The 25,432-nt window shown below is 64.0% G+C and overlaps 1 protein-coding gene across 4 annotated transcripts; it reads right to left on the reverse strand.

Annotated features, from left to right (window-relative positions):
* Positions 1-6,494: 6,494 nt before the first annotated feature.
* SBK1 (SH3 domain binding kinase 1) lies at positions 6,495-23,967 on the reverse strand. 4 transcript variants are annotated; one of them, XM_048320811.1, is made up of 4 exons: positions 23,252-23,967; positions 9,996-10,198; positions 9,709-9,911; positions 6,495-9,143 (listed from the first exon to the last, which is right to left on the reverse strand). In XM_048320811.1, the coding sequence occupies exons 1-4, from the start codon at positions 23,311-23,313 to the stop codon at positions 8,361-8,363; spliced, it is 1,251 nt and encodes a 416-aa protein (XP_048176768.1). In that variant the 5' UTR covers positions 23,314-23,967; the 3' UTR covers positions 6,495-8,360. The 4 variants fall into 4 exon arrangements, with proteins under 4 accessions (XP_048176768.1, XP_048176767.1, XP_048176770.1 ...); XM_048320810.1 differs by having other exon boundaries at positions 9,996-10,231; XM_048320813.1 differs by lacking the exon at positions 23,252-23,967 and adding an exon at positions 17,178-17,209.
* Positions 23,968-25,432: the final 1,465 nt, after the last annotated feature.

The following is a 25,432-nucleotide window of genomic DNA, read 5'->3' on the forward strand; positions in this document are numbered from 1 at the left end:
CTCCAATCCTTGATCTCCCTCTTCCCAGGGCACCATCTCCAGGCCTGTCACAGCAGGAGCTGGTGATTAATTGGTCCTTGGCAGTCCCCCCCGGCAGGGCTGGAGGAGCACAAAGGGCGCTTTGTGTTCGGGCGCTGATAAACGGGGCCGGGATGAGTCACCCGCGGGTAATTAAACCAGGGAACAGCGCTGCTCAGCCAGGAATACGGCACAGGAGCTCCTTGGGTGCTCTAACTGGGTCATGCAGGAGACCAGGGCTGGCAGTGCCTTGTCTGGGCCCACCTGGCCCTGGCCACGGCCCAGCAGCAACACCACTGCCCGTCCCCAAGAGTGACCAGTTTGTTCCAGTAAACCAAGGCAGAAGTTCTGCCAGGACAGTTTCACATGTGTGGGGTCAAACTGGGGCTGCTGGTCCTGCAAAAACTCCTGAGGAGCTCAGCTGAGGGGCTGTAGGATGGGTCTCCATCCATCCCTCCATCCATCCATCCATCCCTCCATCCCTCCATCCATCCATCCATCCCTCCATCCATCCATCCATCCATCCATCCATCCATCCATCCATCCATCCATCCATCCATCCATCCATCATCCCCTCAGCTCTGGGGATATTTAAGCCTCAGCTGGGGCTCTGCTGAGCTCCTGGCCCTGTCCTGGGGCTGTGCTTGGCTGCTCTGCCAGGTGAACCGATGGATCTGACCCTTGGAGTCTCCTCCTCACACACCTGTGGGATATTGGCCATTTTCTGGCCATTGGGAGCCTCCTGACATCTTTGTGAGCTTTCAAAGATGATTTTGAAGATGAAAATGTGTGTGCAGCAAGATCACCAAGATGCTGCAGGTGCTCAAGATCCTCAGGTGGCTTCAGTGGGCCTGTTTGTGACTGGTTTGCCCAAGGCAATGGTGAGGGGCCTGGAGCACCTCCTTGTGAGGAAAGGCTGCAGGAGCTGGGGCTGCTCAGCCTCGAGAGGAGCCCCAGCTGAGAGGAGCCCTCAGCCCTGGGTGTCCCTGTGTGCAGGGAGGGCTCAGGGCAGGGCCCAGGCTCTGCTCCGTGGGATTCAGCGATGGCACCAGAGCCACGGGCAGGGACTGAGCCCAGGGAGTTCCACCTGGGCATGGAATCATTAGGGATGGAAAAGACCTCCGAGATCAATGAGTCCAACTTCTGACCATTCCCACTCAACCATAAACGTGAGGAAGAGCTTCCTCCCTGTGCAGTGACCGAGCACTGGCCCAGGCTGCCCAGAGGGTTCCTTTCCTTGGAGATACTCAAGAGCCACCTGGAAACAATCCTGTGCTCTGGGGGACCCTGCTTGAGCAGAGAGGTGGGACCAGATGAGCTCCAGTGGTCTCTTCCAAGCTGAACTATTCTGGAATTCTGTCATCTGGATGCTGTGATGTACTGGCTGACCTGCCTGGCACTGACACCTGAGAGACTACAAGGGACAGAGAGGAGAGGGAAGGAGGGAGCAGGGTGGGGTGGAATGGCTGTCCCTGCTCCTTTGCCTCAGCTGGCCATTGTCCCTCAGCTGGCAGCCACTGCTTGGAGACTGGAGAGTGCTTTTGGCTTGTGCCTCGCAGGAACTCTTGGAGCTCTGGAACCCTTAACACCCACCAGCTGCAGTTCCAGCTCTGCATGGTGACTCTGGGTGTGGGGCTCCTCCTTGCCAGAGCTCTGGCAGAAGATCCTGAGCTAGTGGTGGCTGATTCCCTCTCACAGCACTGGCCAGCAAATGTCTCCCTGAGGGCTGTGGAGCAGCAGGAACAAGTGGCTCCCAGGAATGGTGGGAAGGCTGGGCAGGGACTCGGAGCTGGATGCATCATCCTGCAGGGAGGTCACTGAGACAAACGGGACTGTTGTGCTGGTCCCAGTCTCTTACCCCAGGCCTGCCTTCCCCAGGATCCAGACTCCTTGGGAAGCCAGGATGGTGTTCAGGTCCTGACGGAGAATCCTGGGCTGCTTCAACCCTGCTGCCCTGGGGTCCTGCAGAGCTGCTCCCTCCCCCACAGTGGGATATCCAAACACATGGATGTGACTGAGGTGCTGTGGAGCAAACTGAAGGCCCCTGAGAAGCTCCTGACCACTGAACTACCACAGTCCATCCATCCTGAGCTGCTGGGCTCCCACACAGCCATGGCCAGGCTCGATGTCCAGCCCACAGCCTCCAGCCAGCACAGCTGGCAGCCTCCAAATATTGGAGTCCCCCTGGCCCTGAAGCCAAGCCAGTTGTCTGGGCAGTGTGGGGGGCAGCCAGCCAGCCCTGGCACACACCAGTTATCCTGGCCAGCCTTGGGGGGCAGACATGACCTGGGAGCTCTGCAGAGCCAGCCATACTCCCAGGGTAAAGGGGGACTTTGGAACTAGACCTTGGTCCTTGGGAAAGGCTCCTGGCACTGCTCCTCAAACCAGGCCCATCCCTTGAGTGGCTGCAGACATGGAGCGAGGCCAGCAGAGGCTGAGGGAGCTGGACCCTGCTCAGGCTGGAGGTGATGGAGGGAATCGAAATCACTGTCTGGGATAATGGGATCTGGGAGTGGAGGGAGGAAGTGGTGAGGCTTCAGCCAGGGAAAGGCTGATGGACTCCTGTCCAGGAGGGTGGTGTAGCCCCAGGAGAGGGACCCCGAGCCAGCTGCAGGGTTTGCCCCCTCCAGCTGGTCCCCAGTTACCCACCCCTACTCCATGACTGGGGGTAGCTCCACTTCAGGGCGCCTCTGGCCATCGCTTATAAACTGGCCTTGCTTCATTGTGGCTCCAGCCCCAGGGGCACTCAGGTGTCCCAAATTCCTCTGCCTGCCTTCCTGCCAGGGCTGGGGTGGGGGAAAAGCTTGTGAATCCCCGTGCCCTGAAGCAGTGTGAGGGGTGAGGCCGCACCCCAGGCTCACCTGCAGCCTTTCCCCCACGTTCCCTTCCCCTTGCGTGTCTTCAGGGCTACAAGGTGATTAACATCCCCTTTCAGCGTGTTCCAGCCATGTTCTGCATGCCTTTAAGCCCCGGGGTGTTACACATGGCTTACAAGTTGGGCTCCATTAGCGCTCGATTCGCTGTTTATTAAAACCTCGATTAATCTTGTATTAATGCTCTTCAAATGCGACTTTTCTGGAGGTGCAGCAACCCCTGAGACGAGGAGCTAAGCTTCTCCCCAGCCCTGTGCCACTGCTGTCAGCGAGGAATTAGCTCAGGATCTCTCCAGGCTCAGAGCTGAGGGGTTGGGAGGCTGCAGAAAGCAAGAGCTGCCCATGAGGATGCTCTGATTAATTGGGGTAACAATTAATTAATTAAGACACCCTTGGCTCTGCTGCCCCCAAATCTGGGGCAGCTGGGGGAGCAGAGTCCGTGTCCCCCCCAGAGAAGACAGGAGGGTTTGGAGGCAGCCTGGAGGATGCTCTGCTTGCCGGGACCCCACAAATCCAGAGCAGGTGGAAGGGTTTGGAATGGGAAGATCCGCATCTGAAAAGCAGGAATCTCTCCTGCCCCTGCCCTGGCAGCCCTGTGGCTCTGGGAGGGCTGTGAAGGAGGGGCTGGATCAGGAGGAGCGTGGCCCAGCCCTCAGAGCCAGCAGGAATAGCACCCTGTGCTCCTGCCTGGGTTTGGGATGCTGCCTGTGCCAGATCCAGAGCCATGTCCAGGCGGGGTGGTGATGGGACGGAGGAGATCTCCCATCCCTGCCAAGTGGGATGCTGCAGTTGTCATGGCAACGTGGGAGGCCTGCGAGCTGGAGCCCATAACCCACCCCTTTGGAGGGTGGGGGGTGTTCAGGGCTGGGGGTGCTCCCCATCCCTCCCCCAGGCCCTGGCACCCCAAAATTGCCATCAACCCCCTCCTCCCAAAGCTGACACCCCCACCCATCATTCAGCCAAAAGCCCCTGCTGAACGCACTGCCTTTTCCATGGGGAAAAACCACCTTTGGGTGAAAAAACGTATCCAAACCCGTTGTAGGGAGCACAGGGCCAAGTGGGAGATGCCAGCAGAGATTCCTGCTCAGCTTCCTGGTTCCCTCTGCCCCGTGCCGAGATCCCCTGGCTGGCTGAGGCTGGAGCGAAGGCACCAACGCCTGGCAGGATCTGGCCATGAGCTGTCCCCTGAGGGATGCTCGCAGGGCTCTTCCCATTAGGCACGGTGGTCCTGGGAGCTGTGGTGGGATGGGGCTGGAGGTGCAGCCGGCTCTGCTCTTCCTCTTCCCACCGGTGGCTGGATTGTCACACAAGGTCACCTCTCCCTCCAGCTGCCAGCCACGGGCCGGCTGAGCCTCCCCACGCGGCACAGGCTGGGCTTTTCCCCACCTCGGGACAGTCTTTGCTGTCTGTCTCCAGCAGCTCATTCCCGCTGGGGCCCTCGGCCGCTGCCAGGCCTTGACTGAGATCTGTCCATCATCCCTGGCAGCTGGAATCGCAGACAGCAGAGGGTCGCCGCGGGAAGGACAGGCAGGGACGAGCCTGAGCTGCGTCCCCTCTGTGGGCAGTCTGCTGCCACCAGAAAGAGCATCGGGATGCCGCTGTGCCTGCTGCCGCGGCTCCCGTTCCTGCCGCATTCCCGCATTCCCGCATTCCCGCTCGGGCGCCCGCCCGGTTCCGCCGGGGCGCCGGGTGGCACATGAGTCACACTTCCTCCCGACGCCCATTCCAGCGCCGTGCCGCCGCTATTTTTGGAAGTTCTTGAAAGCGGATCAGCCCCAGAAGCGCAGTTAATGGATGCTCCCCATGCCGAGCTCGCGTCCCCCCGTGTCCCCAAGCCGGGCTGGGGAAGCCCCTGGCAGCGAGGACCCTGCGCTCCCCTCCCTGTTTGCGATGCGTGGGAACTCCCTCCTCATCCCACGGCCCCTCCTGAGTCAGCAGGGAGCTGAAGCACCGTCCTAGTGGCAAAATATTCCCTTTTAAAGGGCTTGTTTGCGATTGGGGTGGGACTTCGTGTGATGCCAGCCTGGCGTTGATCATTGTGCTCCCAACGAGCGGATCATTCCCAGTTATTTTTACTCCCAACCCCCAGTGTTTTAGCTGGGGCTGCAGTGCCTCACAAAGTGTCTCTGAGGAAAACCGGGCACAATCCAGCTCCGGAATCGAGGGGTGGATGAAATCCCAGGCGGGAGCAGCAGCTGAGTGTCACAGCCAGGCCTTCCTGGCCTTCCCAGCTCGGAAGGATCTGGCTTTACGGGATGCTGCACCCACACCCACACCATTCCACACCTGCCGCCCCATCCCTCTTCCCTCCGCTCCTCCAGGATCTGTCCCAATCGAGGATTATTTTCCTTTCAGAGCAGTGATTGTGTTGCTCATCCTTCGCTCGGGGACTGCGCAAGGTCAGCGGCCGTGACCCCGGAATGTCCGGCCGCCTTCCCGGCCAAACCGGGGAGCAAACTCGGAGGGGAGGCCGGGAGGTTGTGGCTTTGCCAGGCAGGTGACACCTTTGCCGTGCAGGTGGTGGCTTGGCAAACTTTAGCTGCGTTTTTTAGGGCTGAAGCTTTTGCCTGGAGACAAGCAGCTCCTGCCCTGCGGGCGCTGCTGGGCTCGCAGCATCCCGACCTTGCCGGGATAAAATTAGCCCCATTTCACTTTGGATTAAAGGCGGCTCCGCTGGAGCCGCGCGAGCGCTTCGGCTCGGAGACGTCAAATGGCAGCGTTCTCTTTTTTGTCTGGATCGGGGAGGGGAGGGTCCTGCCAGCCAGCGCCTGGTGACAATGACATTGATTTCCTAGACCTCTCGGCGTGGCCAAATCTGTATTTTTAGCTGGGGAAGAGAAAAATACGAATCACGTGTCAGAGCAATGCTTTCCCTGCCCTGGTGGGAGGGAAGGAGCCGGGGGCCGTCGCTGCCGGAGCAGGGGATGAGCAGGAGTCGCTGCCCTGTCCCCGCAGCGGGGCTGGGGATGCACCAAGGAGCCGCTGCTGCACTGCCCGGGCTCCATCCCTGGCACTGCCCCCAGCCGTGCCCCACACAGCTCTGCCCTGGGGGCCCTGAGCCTCCTGCCATGGGGTCTCGTGGCAGGGGCAGGTGGGACCCCCACTCCCAAAGGATCCCATCCATCCCCTCCGCATCCCCTGTGGCCATTTATCTTCCGGGGCAGGCGCTGCCTTCATCTCTGTTTCTCTGCCACTGCCTCCTCCTCCTCCTCGCTCTCCCCCACCCTGTTCTCATTTCCCCAAGAAGACTTTAATGAAATCTGCCCTTAATTAAATCCACATTCATTTGCATAATTACCAGGAAATTGAAATTAGCCTGCGGACGTGGCTGGAATACATTTGGCATCAGGCAGCCCTGGCTCTTCGGAGGGGGCTGCACCGAGGGCCGCTGGGTGCCCCCACCCATGGGTGCTGCCAACCTGATCCACGTGCTGTTCCCCACATCCCTTCCCTGCCTTCCCGGCGTGGCCGTGGTGACAGGGTGGAAGTGGAGGGACAGCCACTCCTGAGCCACGGCAGGGCAGAGGCCATGCCCTCCACCCCCGCACAAGCAGCATCATGTTTCCTTCATTTAATAAAAAAAAAAGTCTTCACCGCCATTGAGAAATTTTTTGTTGCTTTTATAACTATGTATTTTGTCATTTTTTATGGTTTCAGTTGTGGTTTTTTTTAATCCTTTTCAACAGTGACAAACTGAGGTAACGTCTGTGACACTACAGCCTCTCCTACGGGAAGAAGGTCCGAAACCCGACAGATGAGGGAACTGGAAATAAAAACCTGACAACCTACGGACACAGCGACCTCGACGGGGACAGAAATCACACCGGGCACCCCCTGGGACACACCCCGGGCGGTGCCACCAAGCCCTCCCAGAGAGGTGCCACCGAGCCCTCCCGGGGCGGCCGGGATCCCTTATCTACATTATTGCACGAAAGATCGAGGACATCGAGGGACCTAAGGCAAAAAGGAGTAAAACCGGTGCCTAGCTCTCTACGTGGGGCAATGCTACGTCTAACGCCGGGCCCGGGGGGTGCCAGGGACGGGGGCACGGCGGGGGCGGGGGCGGCCCCTGCTCTGTAAACTGCTGCTGCTGCTGCTGCTGGAAAGCGTTATAGCCCTTTGTGGGGAATTGGGGCACCGGGGCGGCCCCGCGGCACCCACCTCATGGGAGGGAAGCCCGAACCACAGCAGGGTGCTCCTGCCTTGGGGTGCCCCCACAGCCTCCCCGCCGCGGCGGCGGGGTGAGCTCCCCGCTCTGCTGGGTGCCCAAATCCAGGAGGGAAGGTGTGACCTCCGCGCACACCCCAGGACCTTGTCGGTAAGGGGCCACCAGTGGCTCCTGCCACCACGCCCTGCCTCGCTGCAGCCAGCCCCGGCAGGGTCTGTCCCGCTGCCTCTTCCCCGCCAGCCCCAGGGGAGGGTGACAGGTCTGGGGAAGGGGTGACAGCAAGGAGGGGTGATGGGGACAGCACAGGGAAGCAGGCGGGCCCACGGGAGGCCACTCGGGGCCCCCTCCCCTGCTCCCGGGGTGTGCAGGCCAGCCTGGGGTGCACCACCGCCACCTCCTCCAGTCCCTGGGTACAAAGAGTCTGCAGAGGGGACACGGGGACGCCAGCACGGCAGAGCCAGCCCGGCCTGAGCATCCAACCTGCTGGATGGCCGGCACCGCGCCCACTGACCGCAGCCCGGAGCGCAGCTCTGGCCAGAGGGCACCCATCCCTCCGGCAGGGCCTGAGCCGTGTGGGGCAGGGCAGGGGACAGGGGCTGCCAGTGGCAGTGGCTGGGACACACAATGACACACAGACAGGGACACTTGCTACATCAATGGCTGCCAGCACCTCCCACGACAGGGAGGCAGCCGGGGCTGCCGGGGGTCCGGGAGGCTGCCGGCTCCCTGTCACCAGCCCGGCGCCCGCCTCCCCGTCCCTTCCCAGTCCCCAGCAGTGCGGCAGGGACCAGCTGAAGAGGGCAAATCACCACCCACCCAAACCTCCCCAAAGGCCTCCTCCACGGTGCAGGGTCATCGGCCTTCCTGCTCCCCGGACAGGGGTCGAGCACGGGGTGGGGGCAGAGCCAGTGGGCCACCCACTACCCACTGTCCCTGCCTCTTCCTCCCCGTGCTGGGACACCCCTGCCCGTGCCACCCTGGGGGGAGCCTTGGAGGGGGCAGCACAGCCGTGGCAGGGCTGTGGGTGCCCCCAGCCTCCCCAGCAGCGAGCGGTGCCCTCGGCTGGGCTCCGGCCACTGGCCTTGCCCAGGCGGCACGGGGGGATCGGCATCCTCAGCGCTACAGAGCGCAACCAGTTCTGTCCTTTTCCTCTTCCATTGTGTTTCTTTTCCTTTTTTTTTTTTTCCTTTGGGAGACCCAGAGCCCGGTCCCAGCTCGTGCCACCACCACGATGTGCTCCCCCCATCCCTGTCCCCAGGGCGGGGGGACGGGGCGGGTCGTGCAGATGCCACACGCCGCCGTCACACGCAGATCTCTATTGCTGTGGCCAGGACCATCTGCCCCTTGCCCTTGTCCTGCCGTCCGTCTGTCCTGCTCGCCGTGCCCGGGGCGGCTGCACCGGGCTCGGGACCGCGCGCTCCGCTCCCCTCGGTCAGGACGGTCCTCTTGAGCGGGGCGGGGGTGCAGGAGCCGGTGGCCTCGTGGCAGTGGGAGCCGGCCGGGAGCTTGTCCCTGGCGTGCTTGCGGGAGCGGTAGGAGGGCCGGCACCGCACCTCAGCCATGAGGTCGCACTTGATGAAGTAGAAAACCTCCTTGACAGGGCAGCGCTTCTCAGGGTCGAGGGCCAGCAGGCGCTGGAACATGCGCAGGGCGCTGTCCGTGAAGCGCCGCCACTGCGAGGGCAGCCCCGCCAGCCGCCCCTTCTGCCACCGCACGAACTCCTCGAAGAAGGCGTCGGACGCCACCGCCGCCTCCCAGGGGAAGTTCCCGGTGAGGACGCAGAAGATGAGCACCCCGAAAGCCCAGACGTCGATGCTGGTGTCCACGGCGAAGCCCTCGGCCCGGCCGGCCTGGCACACCTCGGGCGCCGTGTAGGGGATGGTGCCGCTGATGCGCTTGACCCGGCAGCCCACCTTGCGGGTCATGCCGAAGTCGGCCAGTTTGACGCGGCGGCAGTCGCGGTCGAAGAGCAGCACGTTCTCCGGCTTGATGTCCCGGTGCACCAGGCTCTTGCTGTGCATGTAGTCGAGGGCCAGGCCCAGCTGCTGCACGCAGCGCTTCACCAGCTCCTCGGGGAGCCCCACCTGCGGGGGGGACACGGCGTCAGCCACCCGCTACCGAGCCCCGTGGGGTCCCACCCGGCCCGGGCACCCACACTTCTGTGGCCCCATGGTCATGGGTGCTTTTATCTGGGTGCCCTGAGGCAGGGGATGGTGGTGGGTCCTGGGCTACCCAAGGGATGGGGGGTGGGTCTCAGGCTCCCCATAGGCTGGTTTGGGTTGGAAGGGACCTTAAGGATCATCCAGTTCCGCCCCCTGCCGTGGGCAGGGACACCTTCCACTGTCCCAGGTTCTCCAAGCCCTGTCCAACCTGGCCCTGGACACTGCCAGGGATGCGGCAGCCACAGCTTCCCCAGGAGAAGGGTGATGGGTCTCAGGCCATCCTAGGGATAGGTTCTGGATCTTAGGCCACCCAGGGGATGGGTGCTGGGTCCCACACTTGTTTGTAGGTGCTTGTGGTCAAGCCTAGCCCAGATAGAGGTGCCCAGTCCCCACACCTGCCCCCCCTCCCCCACAGGGGCAGCTTTGCCCAGCACCCCTGAGCCCCACACCCCACAAAGGCTCCCACGGGAGGTGCCAGGGGTCCCACCTGAGGCGGGATGATGTCAAAGAGGTCCCCGCCGGGGGCGTACTCCTGAGCGAAGACGTAGCAGTCCTCGGTCTCGAAGACCACGTCAAAGACCTTGATGATGAAGGGGCTGGAGGAGAGCGTGTTGGTGATGCTGAATTCCCGCAGGAAGTTCTTCAGCTTCGTTTTGCTCTTGTTGACGAACTTCAGGGCCATCTTGGTGCCTGCAGATGGCAGGGGACAGGAGTGAGCCCTCGGCTGGGACACACCGGGCACTCCGCTCCCGGCACACGCCCCGTTCCCCTCACCTGTGCTTTTGTGGGACACCAGGTCCACCTTGCCGTAGGTGCCCTTGCCGAGCTCGCGGATGAGGTCATAGTGCTTGGTGATGTCAGTGCCCGAGAGGGTGCGGATGGCCAGGGACTGCATGTCCTCGGTGATGAGGGGCACCCCGCAGCAGCCCAGCTTGCGCGAGGGCTCCTGCTCAATCGAGCCCGCGCTCATGGTTGCGCTGCAAGGCAGAGTTGCACTGCTTCCGTGGGGGCTGCAGAAACATTGTGTCCCATTCCGTCCCATCTGGTCCCATCCCGTCCCTTCCCATCCCATCCCATCCCATCCCATCCCATCCCATCCCATCCCATCCCATCCCATCCCATCCCATCCTGTCCCTTCCCCAGGGCTGCAGCCACGGCTCCTTGCAAAGGGGGATTGGGCTGCCAGGCTGGTGCTGAGCAGCTCCCACTGGGTGCCACCCCTCTGTCCCCAGGGGCCACCAGCCCAGTGGCTCTGGAGGGGATGCTCCAGCCTCCGCGGGGGCTGCAGCTGTGTGGGTGTTCGGGGGCAAAGGGAGGGCTCTGGACATGGCAGAGACAGGGACTGGAAGATGGGACATGGACACACACAAGGACACACATGGATACAGCCAGGGACACACACATGGACACATTTTCTTGGGCCTGGTGTGTTCACAGCCACCGTGCAGGACAAGAGCTAAAGCCCTTTGGGGCTCCCCTCTGCTGCTGTGGTCCCCACTGGAGACCCCAAGGGCCAGCCCTGTCTGCTCCAATACCGAGCCCCTCCGGAGCTGAGCCTCACCCCAGCCAGTGGCGCTCCAGAGCAGAGCCAGGGCCATGCCACGGGCACCAAGGAGGACACAATGTCTGCAGCAAATCCCTCCTCGTACCTCTCCAACCATCCACCAGCACCAGCTCCCAGCCTTCCCCAGCCAGGGTGCCAGACACTCTGCTGTGGAGAATCCCAGACTGCTTTGGGGTTGGAAGGAACCTTAAAGCCAATTTTGTTCCATGGGCAGGGACACCTTCCACTAGCCCAGGCTGCTCCAAGCCCCAGTGTCCAACCTGGCCTTGGGCACTGCCAGGGATCCAGGGGCAGCCACAGCTGCTCTGGGCACCCTGTGCCAGGGCCTGCCCACCCTCCCAGGGAACAATTCCTTCCCAATATCCCATCCAGCCCTGCCTCTGGCACTGGGAAGCCATTCCCCCTTGTCCTCTGGCAGTGGGAAGCTATTCCAGACCCTTGTCCAAAGTCCCTCTCCAGCTCTCCTGAAGCCCCTTGAGGCACTGGAAGGGCCCTGAGGTCTCCCCGGAGTCTTCTCTTTTCCAAGCTGAACAATCCAAATTCTCTCAGCTTTTCCTCGTAGCAGAGGTGTTCCATCCTAATAATCATCATTGTGGCCTCCTCTGGACTTGCTCCAACATATCCATGTCTTTCCTGTGCTGGGGACCAACAGCTGGATGCAGTATTCCAGGTAGGATCTCACCAAAGCAGAGCAGAGGCCAGCCCAGCCAGCAGCACATGGACAACACCACCAACATTCCTCACTCCTGACAAACCAGGGATGGTTTTCTCCTCACTCTGACCATTCCCACAAGAAGATCCAAGCTCGGAGTCACCCACCACACCACCACAGCAGTGGAACCGCCCCAGCATCTCCTCTGATGTCTTCAGGGCACTGCCTCACCCTCCATCACCCCGCGAGCACAAACCCTGGGCAGCCAGGGTCATGGGGAGGGCACTGGGTGGCTGCAGGTGCATGAGGATGGACAGAGAGAGCCCAGGTGGTGCCCATGGGCTGAGCCCCATTCAGGGGCTGCGACAGCCACCCCAAATGGTGCCAGACACCCCACACAGCGCCTGCAGCACCCCACAGCCAGGATCACACACAAGGATCCTCCCAGCTCCTTCTCAACAAGACTGAGTTGGATCTCCAACTTTCCCTCCTTCCTTCCTTCCCCCCACCAAGCCGCCTGTCATCCCAAACCAAAGCTCAGCTTCTTCACTTATTATAGTTATATTTTTTCCCTGGGAAGTTGGGGAAAAAATAGAAAAGGAACTTCAACATCATGATGTTCCAAAAATGTAACAGTTTGACTCATAAGATCTCCGAAGCAGCTCATCTCCATAGTGTTTCATTGGCCCCCTGGCAGAGGAGCACCATCTCAGCGTCTGGGTGCTGGAGGTGGAGGTGGATCAGCAGCAGCTCGCTGGAGGCAGGGCTGAGAACAGCCCCCAGCATCCTGCACGAAGAATTCCGGCTACGCTTGGATTTACAATTGCGCTCATCAATGTCCCTTAATTAACCGGCATTGAAATGCAATTATTCAAGTCGGGAAGGTTGGGTTTGAGGAAAAACCCTGCTGGTTGGATGGGAGAGAGGAGAGGGAGGACTGGCGGCTTGTGGAAGGGCTCTCCAAGTCAAGGGCTGTTTGCTTTTCCCCTTGGCTCAGCCTGTTGGGGTTTCCAGGTGTCTCCTTCCCAACCAGCAACCGAGGAACATCCATGGGAAGCAGGGATCCCGCCAAGTCCGGTCCCGTGCTGCGGCGTGGGCTGGCACAGCTGGCACCGGGATGTGCTGCCAGGGATTGGGATGTGCCGGGATCCTGCCGCAGTGCCGCCGGCATGGCCAGCTCCGAACAACACCCCCCACCTCGTCAGGGCCGACAGGAACACGGAGCCATCGCCGATCCCAGGAGAAGCCGAACAGCGGCGGCGACCAAAATACCGACGCGCCGAGGCCAAGGAAAGCGTAAACGCAGAAGTTTTCATTAAAAATTGAAAGGCTCTTAAAAACATGTTGGGTTTGATGTGAGCAGCGAAGCGGGGCAGCAGCGGGAGGCGGCGAGAGCGCGGTTCCAGCTCTGTGCACTCCCAGGGACAGCAGGGATGCGGGAATAGCGGACACGGAGGGACAGCAGTGCCAGTGTGGCAGGAGATGCCACCAGCTTGGCCTGGCCAGGGTTGAGGTCCCACATCCTTCTGCAGCCAGGCCAGTCACAGCAAGGACCACCTGTGTGGCCACGCGCCAGATCGGGTCAGTCCAGAGCCAAAACGGGGCCTTTTCCCGGCACCCCAGCTCCTCTCCCGCCCCAAATCCCTGGAAGAGAGGAGTCAGCACCGTGCCCGGAGGAAGCCAAACCCACCCTCTCCAGCTCAGGTGTTTCAGGTGTTCCTGAAGGAGCTTTCCCAAGCAGGGAGGAAGGATGCGCATCCCGCCTGAGTCCTGGCAAAGCCCCCCGCGGCTCAAGATGCCGGGAATGACAAAGAGGCAGTGAAGCTGCTGCCACGTGGCCCCGGGACCTGCCGCTCACCACAGGCGGTTCCTGCCGTCATCTCCGCATCCTGAGCCATTTCTCCTACTATTCAGACTAAAATTGTTCTGTGTTTAAGCTTCAGAACCGTTTATCTCATTGAGTGAGGAGGATAATCCACCCACCTCTTCCTTGCTCCCTGGCAGGTATTTATAGGCAGCCACTCGTCTCCGTCGGCAGCTGCCGCTCCTCTTCCCAAACCTCCCGGCTCCATCCCCAGCACGGTGGAGCAGATCCCGGAAGGACATTATCCCGTACCCAGAGCCCAGCATCCTGCCAGGAGCTGAGGCTGGCACCTCCAGTCCTGCTCCAGCGCTCTTCCCTGCCGGGGGATGCTTTGTCCTGCTCTGTATCCCGCTCCACATCCCGCTCCGCTCCGCCGCACGCCCAGCCCTGGGCACATCGGCTCTGCCGATAACTAATTGCAAACTCATTAAGAGCTCATTGAGAGGAGCAGAGGCTGCCCGGGAGAGTTGCCCCAGGCTCCCGCAGCAGAGGCTGCTGGAGCAGCGGCTGCTTGGAAATTAAGAGGGAAAGGGGGAAAAAATCCCTCTGGCCACATCAGAGACTGACAGAAAAACAACCCGGTTATTGAGGGAGGTTACAGGAAAAGGGTTTGGGCTGAGCCTGGTGCAGGGTTGAGCGGCAGGGGCTGGGACTCGTACCATGGGCTGCTCTGGGACAAGGAATTGGGAAGATGAAGGGAAAATCTGTGCAAGGCAGGGGCTCTGCAAGACCCAGATTCCTCTTTAAAGAGAGGAGAAATGTGAAATGCAGCAGTGGGATGGGCACAGGCCCACACTGCTCTGTCCCTGCACTTGGCAGAGCTTGGATTTCCCTTTTTGCCATCCCCAAACCCTCAGCTAAGAGCAGGTAACACCGACTCCCACCCAAGCCCAGCAGGCTGGAGGCCAGGGCACCCATAAGGAGGGAGCTCCCTCCCTCCACACCCCAACCAGCTTCCAAACCTGCCCTGTTTCTCCTAAACCACGCACTGAGCCAGCAAAGTCACACCCCGGGCCCTGCCGGAGCCATCCCCTCTCCCAGTTCTCCACATGCCAGCACCACCCTGGTGTCACTGGGACGAGGGGCCAGTGGTGCTTTGGCCGTGCCCCACGTTGAGCTGCTGCCTCCCAGCGCCCCACTCCATTTCCAGCCCCTGCCACCTCCATTCCTGCCTGACCCCGTTCCAGGGACATCCTCTCCTCTCTTCCATGCCGCTGGGATCCGCACACCAGATATGAGCTGTGCTTCCCGGGGGCTGTGGCACGCTGGAGCCCAGGGAGGGCTTGCAAAGGCACCTTGGCCTAACGAGGACAACGTGGCTGTGGTGGGCAGGACGGGAATCTCGCTGCGGCTTGGAGCCACCAGTGCCCACCACGGGCAGCAGCCTCCAGCCAGGCTGGCCACCACCTCCCGCTTCACCCAAAGCACCAAGACAGGCATAGGGAAAGGTTCCTGCACCCCCGTGCCAGCCCAGGGCCATCCAAAGCCACTCAGGACAAGCCGAGTGTGTCCGGGAGGTGGCTGGTCACGCACGGCACAGGGACATTGGCTGCTGGCAGTGGTTTGGGGACAGCCACTCTGCCAGCATCCCACAGCCCAGGAGGAGCAGCCACCCCAAAGAGGCTGTGGATGGGGCACGTCTCCATGTCCAGCTGGCCCCACAGCAGCGGGACAGCACCGGGAAACGCTGGAGCACCGCTGACACCACCGGAACCAGCACCAAACCTCCACCGAAGCACCCGCAGCAGCTGGGACTCCCCAGTGCCCCCAGTTTAGGACTGAATTGGCACCAAATTCCAAGTTATCCAGCAATTCTCATACCAGCTCCTTGCTTAGACCAGAGCAGCCTGCTCAGCAGCAGGATTGTCTTCGGCAAAGCCAATGAACGCCCTGCCAGGCGCGGGCTCCCAGTCGGCAGGAGCTGCTCTCCCCTCGGTGCAGATGTTCCAGCTGCAGGGCAGGGTCAGGCCCTGTCACACCCATCCATAGTGTCCCCCGCTGCAGGAACCATCTCCCATCCTGGCCATCAGCCTGTGACAAGCTTCCTCAGCCTTTGGTTCCAGGATTCAGGTTTCGCAGACAAATTTGGGAAGAGCAAACAAAGCAGTGCCAGGACTCTCTCTGGCAGCTCCCGGGGAGCCACCACTCCTCCTTCCTGCCACGGTTCTCTGTGCCCTCTGCACTGCTCTCCCAGAGCTGCCAGCAGGATTTTCCCTCATCCACGCTGGGCTGTCTCCGTCCATCGGCCCCGATGACAGGACCTTGGCTGCCTTTCAGTGCTTCGGCCTCCCGGGCTTTTTGCTGCCGAGCAGGATGGCTTTGTTAGGACCTCAGCTCCTCCAGCCTGCAGCTCCTCCCGCCTTTGCCGCCAGCACCGGGGATTTATGATTACTTCATTGTTTGATTGGTTTCATCAGCCTGTCATCATCTCCCTCCCAAAACTCTTCCGCCAGCGCCGGCAGCACCGCACGGGTGGGATCTGCAAAGACAAACGCCCCGAGCGGCACCTGCCCGACCCCACGGCAGGGCCAGCCGGCCCTCGGCCCCGCTCGCTCCTGGAGACAACAGGGACACGTCCCTCTGCCACAAAACCCAGCCCTGACTCCACTCCCGGGGGCTCTGTGTGCCCTGTGCAGCCCGGGCATCGCCCCCTCCTCAGCCTCCCGCCGACCGGGATGCTCCCATGAAGGAGGATGCTCCCACCACTGCCGTGGTCTCCTCCCGCAGCACCCCGGGCAGGGCACGGTGACACCGGGCGGGTCGGGGGCTCGGCACGCGGACACCCAGCTCCGACCTTTTCCTCCCCGTGGGCAGCACCCCGATGCCAGGACAGAGGGGTGCTGGGGCCGGGCAACCCTGCCCCAAGTCCCCGAGCTGTGCTGGGGCTCCCGGCTGGCGTCGCCCGCCCGCGGCCACGGCGGCAGCGAGGCCGGACCTGGAGGAAAGTGGGTCACGCTCCCCCTTCCCCGCTGCGGCCGGGGAGACGCCGGTGTGGGATGGAGGCCGGCCCTGCGGCCAGGGGACAGCAGGGGAGGTGAAAGGGGAGATGGGGGAGGTGATGAGGGGACACAAGGAGACAGGAGGGGATGTGATGAAGGGACGCGAGGGGAGACAAGGAGAGATGACGAGAGGAGATGACACGGGGAGATGATGAGGGGACAAGAGAGGACACGATGAGGAGAGACAATGAGGAGAAACGAGGGGAGATGATGGACGGGGCATGAGGGGAGATGACAGGAGGACATGAGGGGACATGAGGGGAGGTAATAGGGAGGACAGGAAGCTGGTGAGGGAAGACAAGGGGAGGTGAGGGAACATGAGGGGAAACAAGGGGAGATGAGATGGGGAGGTGATGAGGAGACACAAGGGGACACAATGAGGGGACACGAGGGGACACGGCCTGAGCTGCCCCCGAGGCCGCCTCTCCCTGCTCGCCCCTTCCCCTGTTCCCAGCTGCCTTCCAGCTCAGCGCACCCTTCCAGACCCCCGAAACCCGCCGGGAGCCCCCGGGGAGCAGCCCCGCGGCCCCAGCTCCGCTCAGTGTCACTCACGCCCCTCCGTCCCCGTCCCTCCCCCTCGCCCCCCCGCCGTACCGGGGCCGCCCGGGGCGCAGGTGCCACCGGCCGCAGAAGGGACCCGGGGCGGGGGGGCGACCGATCCCGGGGGCAGCGCCCGCACCGCGCGGTGCCCACCCCGCTCCATTCAGCCCGGAGCGCCGGTTGTACCGGGATGGGGGTTTTGTCCCCTCCCCGCGCCGTGCGGGCAAACAAAGGGCGGCCTCGGTACCGGGCGGGCAGCGCCCCCCGCACCCCCGTGCCCGCACCCCCATCCCCGTATCCTCATCCCCGCACCCTTGTGCCCGCACCGCCACCTTACCGGAGGGGCGAGCCGCCGCCGCGCCCCGTCCCCGCCGGGAGAGGAGCCGCCGCCGCCGCCGCGCTCCGCCCGCCCCGCCGGGCTCCTCATGCCGCGGCCCCGCCGCCGCCGGAGGAGCGGAGCGGAGGGAGCGGAGCGGAGGGAGCGGAGGGAGCGGAGCGCGGCGCCCCCCGCAGCCCCCGGCAGCGCCCGCCCCGCGCCGCGCTCCGCCCGCACCGGCACCGGCGCCGCCCCGGGGAGGGAGCGCGGAGCGGGAGGAGCGGGAGGCGCGGGGGGGCTCCGCCGCCGGCCCCGCGGGGATGGGGGGATGCGGAATGAGCGATGCGGGATGCGGAGCGCTGCTTGTCCCCGCCCCCCCGATGTAGCCGGGGGGAGTCGGTGCGGGAGCAGCCCAGGAAAGGGGGGTCGGGGCTGAGCCGCCCCCTCCCCGCCGGTTGCGGAGCTCCGCTCCCGCGGGTTCGGCTCGGAGCAGCCCACGGCGCTGGGGACAATGGGGATGGGAGCCGTGCTCCGCAGCGGGCGGCTTCACACCCTACCCCACCCGAGCACCCCGACAGTTCCAGCTTGGAGCATCTGGGGGTCACCCGCGCTGTGCAGCCGGAATGCCCAAGCACAGGACCCTGTCCTGCTGCCCGCTGCTTCCCTGGGCCCCGCTGCCCTTGAGCTCCTCCGAGACTCTGTTCCCTCTCCTTTGGCACGGGTGATGCCCCCCCCCCCCCCGGTGTGGGTGATGCCCACCCTGGGTCAGGGAATGGTTTGGGTTAGAAGGGACCTTCAGGATCATCTTGTTCCAACCCTTGCCATGGGACACCTTCCACTAGCCCAGGTTGCTCTAAGCCCCGATGTCCAGCCTGGCCTTGGACACTTCCAGAGATCCAGGGGCAGTCACAGCTTCTCTGGGCACCCTGTGCCACCATGGCACAAGTGATGCCCACCATGGCACAGACGGCCCCCCAAAATGCTGCTCCTCAATGTGTGCAGGACACGTGGCTTCCCCCGTGGCTCATGGACGGTGGGAACATTCAAGCCAAGCCAGGGAATGCCAGATGAGGCAGAGACATCCCGGGGGCTTCCTTTCAGGTGCCTTAAATTTGGCAACACTTTCGGCAAATGATGCCAGAGCTGGGCACCAGGAGCTCCCAGGCACCTCCAGCCTGGGGAACAGTGACAGCTCTCCCGGAGGAAGGCGAGGCGTTCGCATTGTGCTCCCCCTTGGAGCATCCCTGGACACACCTCGTCTTCCCGGATTTGCTTCTGTGCCCACCAAGGCTAAGCAGGGATGTTTAACATAGGCCAGGATTTGCTTTGGGGCTTCCTGGTCCCTCAGCTGGGTGCCAGGTCCCTTTGCTCCCGCGATGCCACGTTAAAGGGACCCACAGTCGTGGGGCTGCCCCACCCTCCGAGGGTGACAACGGACTGTTCCCACACACCAGCTGTGCCCTCTCCGCTGGGACCGGGGCCGTCCCACTGCCCCCTGAGGCCCCACAAACCGGGGAGGGCCGGGGAGCCATCGGCACTGACTCACGGATGGCTCTGCTCCGCTCGCGCTGAGGATGCAGAGCAATTAAGTCTTTTCATGAATGACTTTAAGGCAAGAGGCTGAATCACACTCCGACGCTCCGCTTTCATTTGTGCCGGCATCGGCTGTGCCACTGTCACCCTCTGCCCGCCCGGCAGCCGCTCACGGGGCACCGCCAGCCCCGCTCAGGGCCGCGGGAGGGGCGGCTGCGGCTCCCGGGGCCGGTCCCCTCCATCCCCCTCCGCTCCTCGGTTCCTGCCACAGCTCCCGGCTCCTGCGGCTGGGATGCTCCAAGTGTGGATGATTCCCACCGGGCTGGAGGCATGGGAATGGCGCTGGGAGGAGAAATGCTGGAGCGCAGTGAGCCAGCCAGCCGGGCTGGGCTGGGTGGGAGCTGGCGGTGCCCGGAGCGGCTGCCGTGGGGCTGGGACGGGCTGGCACAGGGCAGGAAAGCATCTGAGGAGTGAAGGTGTGGGAAAGAGGAAAACTGTGGGAGATGGGCAGAGCTGAGGTGCTCCCTGTGTCCCCGCAGCAGCAGCCACAGGCCAGGGAAAGCCACGGCCGCCTTCCTTTCATGCCCCGCTCCATGGGCCACCAGGGATGGGGTGGGTCCAGCCTCGCCCCTTCCCACGGCCCCTCTCTTCGCCCCGTGTCCCCTGCCTGTCCTTGCCAGGCCATCCTGGCTCCCGCAGCCTCCCGCTCGCGGCGTTCTGAGCGGCTCCTCTGAGCTCTCTGTCAACTCTCTCCCTATTTATAGCTCGGGGCTGTTTCTAGGTCAGGCGGGAGGTGCTGGTGCCCGGGGAGCCAGCCCAGGGACCGTGGGGGGGCTGCAGGGACAGTGTCACACGGCCCACACGTGGGTCAGCTCCCGGTGTCACCACCCTGCTGCTTGAGGACAGGGCTGTGCTGTGCCCGGGGCACACAGGGGCTGAGCTGGTGCTGGGACCAGCTGGGCCTGGCAGGGCTTTGTGGGATTCTGTGGGACTCCGTGGGGCTTGGCAGGACTTTGTGGGGCTCTGTGGGGCTCCATGGGGCTCTGTGGGACTCATCAGGGCTCCATGGGGATCAGCAGGTCGTCATGGGACTTTGTAGGGCTCAGCAGGGCTCTTTGGGACTCCTTGGGGCTCTGTGGAACTCAGTAGGGCTCCGTGGGGCTCTGTGGGCTCCACGGGGCTCAGCGGGGCTGTGTGGAGCTCCGTGGGGCTCAACAGGGCTCCTTGAGCTTCTGTGGGAGTCCACGTGGCTCTGTGGGGATCTGTGGGGCTCTATAAGGACCTGTGGGGCTCCACGGGGCTCCTCAGAGCTCGCCAGGCCTCCGTGGGGCTCAGCAGGGCTCCATGTGACTCCGGGGGGTTCCATGGGGCTCCGTGGGGCTCCTCAGGTCCCTCTGGGGCATCTGTGCCCCGTGGCAGCACGTGGGTCACACATACGCCGAGCCATAGTAACACCAGTCGTACCAGGGAGCGCCGGCACCGAGCTCGTGGTCTTCAAAGCGCTCCCAGAATATTAATAACTAATTAAGATTAACGAGATGAAAGGAGCCAGATCAAACATGTTTATCACCTCGTGCAATCCCAAACCGTGCGAAGAGCCTCCGCCTCCCCGAGGGACCACGAGTGCCCCTGGGATTTGTGCTCGGAAAGGGAATATCCGGCTCGTGCCACGGGATGTGCTCGGACAGGGTGGGCAGCGAGAAATGGCCCGGAAAGCCCAAAATATTCGCAGCGAGCCAAATCCCCTCGGAACTCAGCGAGAAGGTCGCTGGTCCCTTCGGCATCGCTCGGTCAGAGCGGGAGGCGAGGGGCTGAGCCCCGCACGGCCGCGGGCCGGGCTCCCAGGGCCACCCGCCGCCTGTCACAGGAGCCAAACCTGCCGGGGCTGCTGCGGGGATGCTGGGAAGGAGCAGCGGAGGGAAGAGGGAGGGAAGGAGCAGCGGAGGGAAGGAGGGAGGGAAGGAGCAGCAGAGGGAAAGGAGGGAGGGAAGGAGCGAGCGGAGCACGCCGGGAGCCGCAGCACGGGCGGAGGGGACCCGCTCATCCCGCGGGGCTCCGGCGTGTCCCGCCTGCGGGGCCAGCACCCCCCGCCCCAGCCCGGGGGGCACCGCCCGCGTCGGGGGCGCCGGGTGTCCCCTCGGTCCCTGGGGACAGCGCCCATCCACGGGGATTCCCAGGGGGAAGGGGGTGGTGGGAGCTGCTTCTCGGAGCGCTGGGCGAGGGGCTCAGAGCCCCCAGCTCGGTGTCCCCCCGCGGGCGTGCTGCCATCCCATGCGGTGACAGCCGGGAGGAGATTCCCGGGGGCTGCTCGCAAGGTCAGGGAGGGGACGCAGCCCGGGAGCCGTGGGATAGCCCCGCTGGTGGTGGCACACGCCAAGCCCCTGTCAGCGACCCTCGGGCTGCTGCCCCCGGCCCAGAGCCCGTCCAGTGCTCCCGGGCGCTGGGATGGACCGAGCAGGGCGGGGGCACAGCGCCCTAAGGATGGATCCCCCGGCCCGGGCTGGGGCAGGACCGGCCGCATTTGGGATCTTGGGAACGGTGTTGACCCGGAGCACAATGACGGCTGTTGAGCAGCTGCTGGGATGGAAGGGGACGGGAGGGGGCTTTTTGGGACGGGCTGCTTGGGAAAAGAAGCAGAACGCGTTTCTTCGAGGGGAAGGAGGGACTGAACTGGGGGCACGGGGGGAGCCACGGAGCCCTCCCTGGCACCCCTGTACTCCGGTACCCCAAACCGCGCGGCACCGCCCGCCCGCCGCCTCCGCTCGCTGCCCGTTCTCCTGGCACCATCTAGAGGCTGCGGGGACGGGCACGGGGGGACAGACACGCGGGGACCGGAACGGGGACAGACACAGGGAGACGGACACGGCAGGGGAGAGACGGGGGACTGACACAGGGGAAAAGACGTGGGGACAGACACGGGAGGACAGGCGGAGGGGAGAGACACAGGGAGGAGACGTGGGGACAGACACGGGGGACAGACATGAAGGGACAAACACGTGGGGACAGACATGGGGGACAGACACGCTGCCACAGCAGCCACGCGTGGGGCCCACGCACTGCCCCTGGACCAGGGGGCAGGACCAGGGGGCAGGACCAGGGCCGGGCGACAGCACCTCCTGTCACCCCGGGGGAGCCCACCCCGGTGAGGCTGTGCTGGAGGTGGCAGGCAATGGCAGCTGTGTCCCCACGGGATGGGAACAGGCTCAGGGACAAGCTGGTGACAACCAAGGGGGTGTTCAGGGACCGGGACACACACCCACACCCCAGTGCAGCCCACCTTGAAGCAGGGCAGCACAGGGAGAAGCCTCTGCGCACAAGCCATGGGTGTCCATCCCTCGCTGCCCCCCCGAGCAGGGAGGGGTGGTCCCTGCAGCCACCACGCAGGACCCTGGGACACCACACTGCCACCCCAGGTGCTCCCTCCCTGGCTGAGAATGCCAAACTCATGGCACCTGTGGCCTGACACAGGCTGGATGCCACTGGTCAGCTCTGACCCTGAGTTGGGCCATGGGACAGGAGTCCTGGGAGTTCTGTGCACCCCTCCAGACAGCAGCACCCACACCCAGGCCTGGTACCCCTGCTTCGATTCCTGGTACCCCTGTTCCCCCCCACCTGGGCAGTGACTCACGGGAACTGAGCTCCAAAACCTCATGATTCACACCAAAACAAATCCTACAGCTTCCAGCGCCCCGGGAGGAAGGACAGACTGCCTGGATGGATCCAGCTGACAGCCCTGAGACCCCCAGACCTCCAGCGCCTGGAGGGCTCCTGGCTGGAGCAGCAGGGGCTCTGGTCGGGGCTGGCAGCGTGGGACAGGAGCCGGCAGTGGCTCAGTGCCACGGAGGAGCAGTTGGGCACAACATGTGCCAGCATTCACACCCCGCATCCCTGCCGGCTGCCCGGCTAATTCCGGCACCAGCACATTCTCTTTGGCTGCCGCTCAGCAGCGCCGATGGGAGAGGAGATCTCGGGGAAGGGGGAGGCGAGCGCCGGTGCTGCTGCCGAGAGGGACAGGCCTCGGGGAGCCTCGTGGCCCTCCTTGTGCAGCCCCCAAGTGCACCGGGCCCCCGGCCCCCGCCGGGCAGGGAGGAGCAGAGACTGCCGAGGGACCCTGCTCAGGTGAGCGGGGCTGGGCGGGATGGCTCCAGGATGGATTTGGGATGGTTCTGGGATTGCTCCGGGAGGCCGTGGGTGCACACAGCCGCACTGCTCTCATGGGCACAGCAGCACCGCTGAGCTGGCACGGCACGGCACGGCACGGCACGGCACGGCACGGCACGGCACGGCACGGGATGCCCGCTGCGCTCCCTGGTGAGCTGCTGCCAGGGAAGCCCATCCCGGACGGACACACGTGCTCTGCGCGCAGCCTCCCCCGGCACAGCACCGGCTCCGGACTCCTCTGGCCAGGAGAGGCTGCGACTGCTCCAGAGGAAACTTTGGCCCGGCCCGCGCCAGACCCTGTCCCCAGCCCGGCTCGGTGCCCTGTTCCCGTGCCATCCCTACCGTGGGTCCCCAGCAGCGCTGTGTCCCCCCCGGGGCTGTCCCGGGGTGGCGGCACTGACCTGTGCAGGTGCAGGGGCTGCAGCTCCTCTTTCTGGAAGCAGACGAAGCAGAAGGAATCCATCGCTCAGGGCCGGTGGCCACCGCGCCCGGGCGAGGGGAACCGCAGGGCAGGCAGTGCCGGAGGGGTGTTGGCATCTTCCTCGCCGGTGCCGGCGGTGGCCGGAGGCTCACGCTGGCCCTCGTGGGGCCATGGTGTCGGGGAGCCTGTCACACGGCCGGGCTGAGCGCCGGGAGCGGCCGCTCCCCGGGCACGGAGGCAGCTCCGGGCTGTGCCACGTCCCGCGTCGCCCTCGCTCTGGGGCCAGCGATGCCCAGTGCCACCCCGGCACCCATCGCGCTGCCCGGCCGGCGGCACTGCCAGTCCTCAGGGGGTGCGAACAGGGACCTGGGATGGCATCACGGGCACCGGGGCTCCGGCAGGGTGGGCCGAGGCACCGGGCAAGCCCTGCGGTGCTTCAGCGGCCGTGGGAAGCGGCTGCCCCGTGGCACCGGACGGTGTCCGTGTGGCGGCGGGGGAAGTGTCCCCTGGAGCGGGTGGGGTCCGGCAGGGTCTGACAGGATCCAGCGCGGTCTGGAAGGGCCTGGAAGGGTCCGGCAGGGTCCGGAAGCCCAGCACACCGACGGAGGGGGAAAGTTGTGCCGTCGTGGAGCGGCGGCTCCGCGGGGCTCGTCTCACCGGCAGAGCAGCCGCTCGCTCTGACAGCTAAAGCAGCGTGCGAGTATTAATAGCTCCCGACTCCCGCGGCGAGGCTGCAAGTTAACTCCTCGAATGCCGCCTGCCCGGGCTCCAGCCGCCCTCTCCCGGTGTCGGCTGCCGCCTCCGGGCTCGCCAGCACGGGCTGAGACCGGGCAAACTCAGCCCGCCCGCCCGGGGCACCGCGAGTCACCGAGGAGCCCCTGCTCTGCCTCCCGGGGCTCTGTCCGACACCCCCAGGCTCTGGCCAGCCCTTGGCACAGGGGACATGGCACAATCGGGGGGAAATCTCTTGGCCTGGGGGCTCGTGTGTGCCCCGTGCCTGCTGATGGTGGGGAAGGGGGCGTGGGAGCCATCCCGGCGGCTGCTGCCCACGGGCACGGGGAGACAGGAGCACCAGGGTGACTTGTAGGGGTGTCCCTGCCCCACAACAGTGTCCCTGCCCCAGAAATGGCACCTTTGCCCCACGATGAGTGTCCCTGCCCCCAGAGGGACCATTGCTGCAGGCAGTGTCCAGCTGCTCCAGGGAGATACATCAGGCCACGCTGCGCCAGGAGCCGCCAAACCTGACACATCACTGCTCCCCATCCCCTGGGACTGGCTCAGGGACCAACACACGTCCCCCAGGTCCTTGAGACCGAATCCTGGTCCCTCGCCCCAGCCCACACCCAGTGTCCTGGGATAGGAGCAAAAGCCACGTCCTTGGGAAGCTGGAGCAGGAGAACATGGAGAGGCGTCCCCAGCCTGGCCTTGGGCTTCGTCATCTCTCGCCCTGAATTATTCAGTGAGTGGCTCTGCCTGTGGCGTCTGCTCCAGCCACACCCCCACTAATGGCAAAAATCGATGGCTTTTTAATTCCTGATGGCCACAAAGCTCCTGGCTGTGCTGCTCTGGGTCCTGTCCCCCCAGGAGAGCCTTATGATCCCAATTTTATCTCATGGAATCTTGGAGTCCCAGAGTGGTTTGGGTTGGAAGAAACCTTCAAAACCATCTTGTTCCATCCCCTGCCACGGGCAGGGACACCTTCCACTAGCCCAGGCTGCTCCAAGCCCCAATGTCCAGCCTGACCTTGGACACTGCCAGGGATCCAGGGGCAGCCCCAGCTGCTCTGGGCACCCTGTGCCAGGGCCTGCCCACCCTCCCAGGGAACAATTCCTTCCCAATCTCCCATCCAGCCCTGCCCTCTGGCACTGGGAAGCCATTCCCTGTGTCCTGTCCCTCCATGCCTTGTCCCAAGTCCCTCTCCAGCTCTCCTGGAGCCTCTTTAGACTCTGCAAGGAGCTCTGAGGTGTCCCTGAAGCCTTCCATTCTCCAGGTGAGCACCCCCAGATCTCCCAGCCTGGCTCCACTGGGGCTGTGCAGGGTGTTTGCAGTGATCCTCTTCCCATGCTGGTCCTTGGGTGCTGGGAGAAGCATCAGCATCCCACAGGCATTGCACTGAGGGAGTCCATGGGATCAGGGGGGTCCCCCCACCACAGCCAGACCC

The sequence above is a fragment of the Corvus hawaiiensis genome, chromosome 16, assembly GCF_020740725.1.
Source record: "Corvus hawaiiensis isolate bCorHaw1 chromosome 16, bCorHaw1.pri.cur, whole genome shotgun sequence".
NCBI classification, from domain to species: domain Eukaryota; kingdom Metazoa; phylum Chordata; class Aves; order Passeriformes; family Corvidae; genus Corvus; species Corvus hawaiiensis.

Coding starts and splice junctions, on each gene's coding strand:
- SBK1 (XM_048320810.1), bottom strand. CDS start 23,313: ATGGATTCCTTCTGCTTCGTCTGCTTCCAGAAAGAGGAGCTGCAGCCC. Junction 9,912..9,995: donor GGTGTCCCACAAAAGCACAG/GTGAGGGGAACG, acceptor TGCCATCTGCAG/GCACCAAGATGGCCCTGAAG. Junction 9,144..9,708: donor TTGACATCATCCCGCCTCAG/GTGGGACCCCTG, acceptor TCCCCCCCGCAG/GTGGGGCTCCCCGAGGAGCT.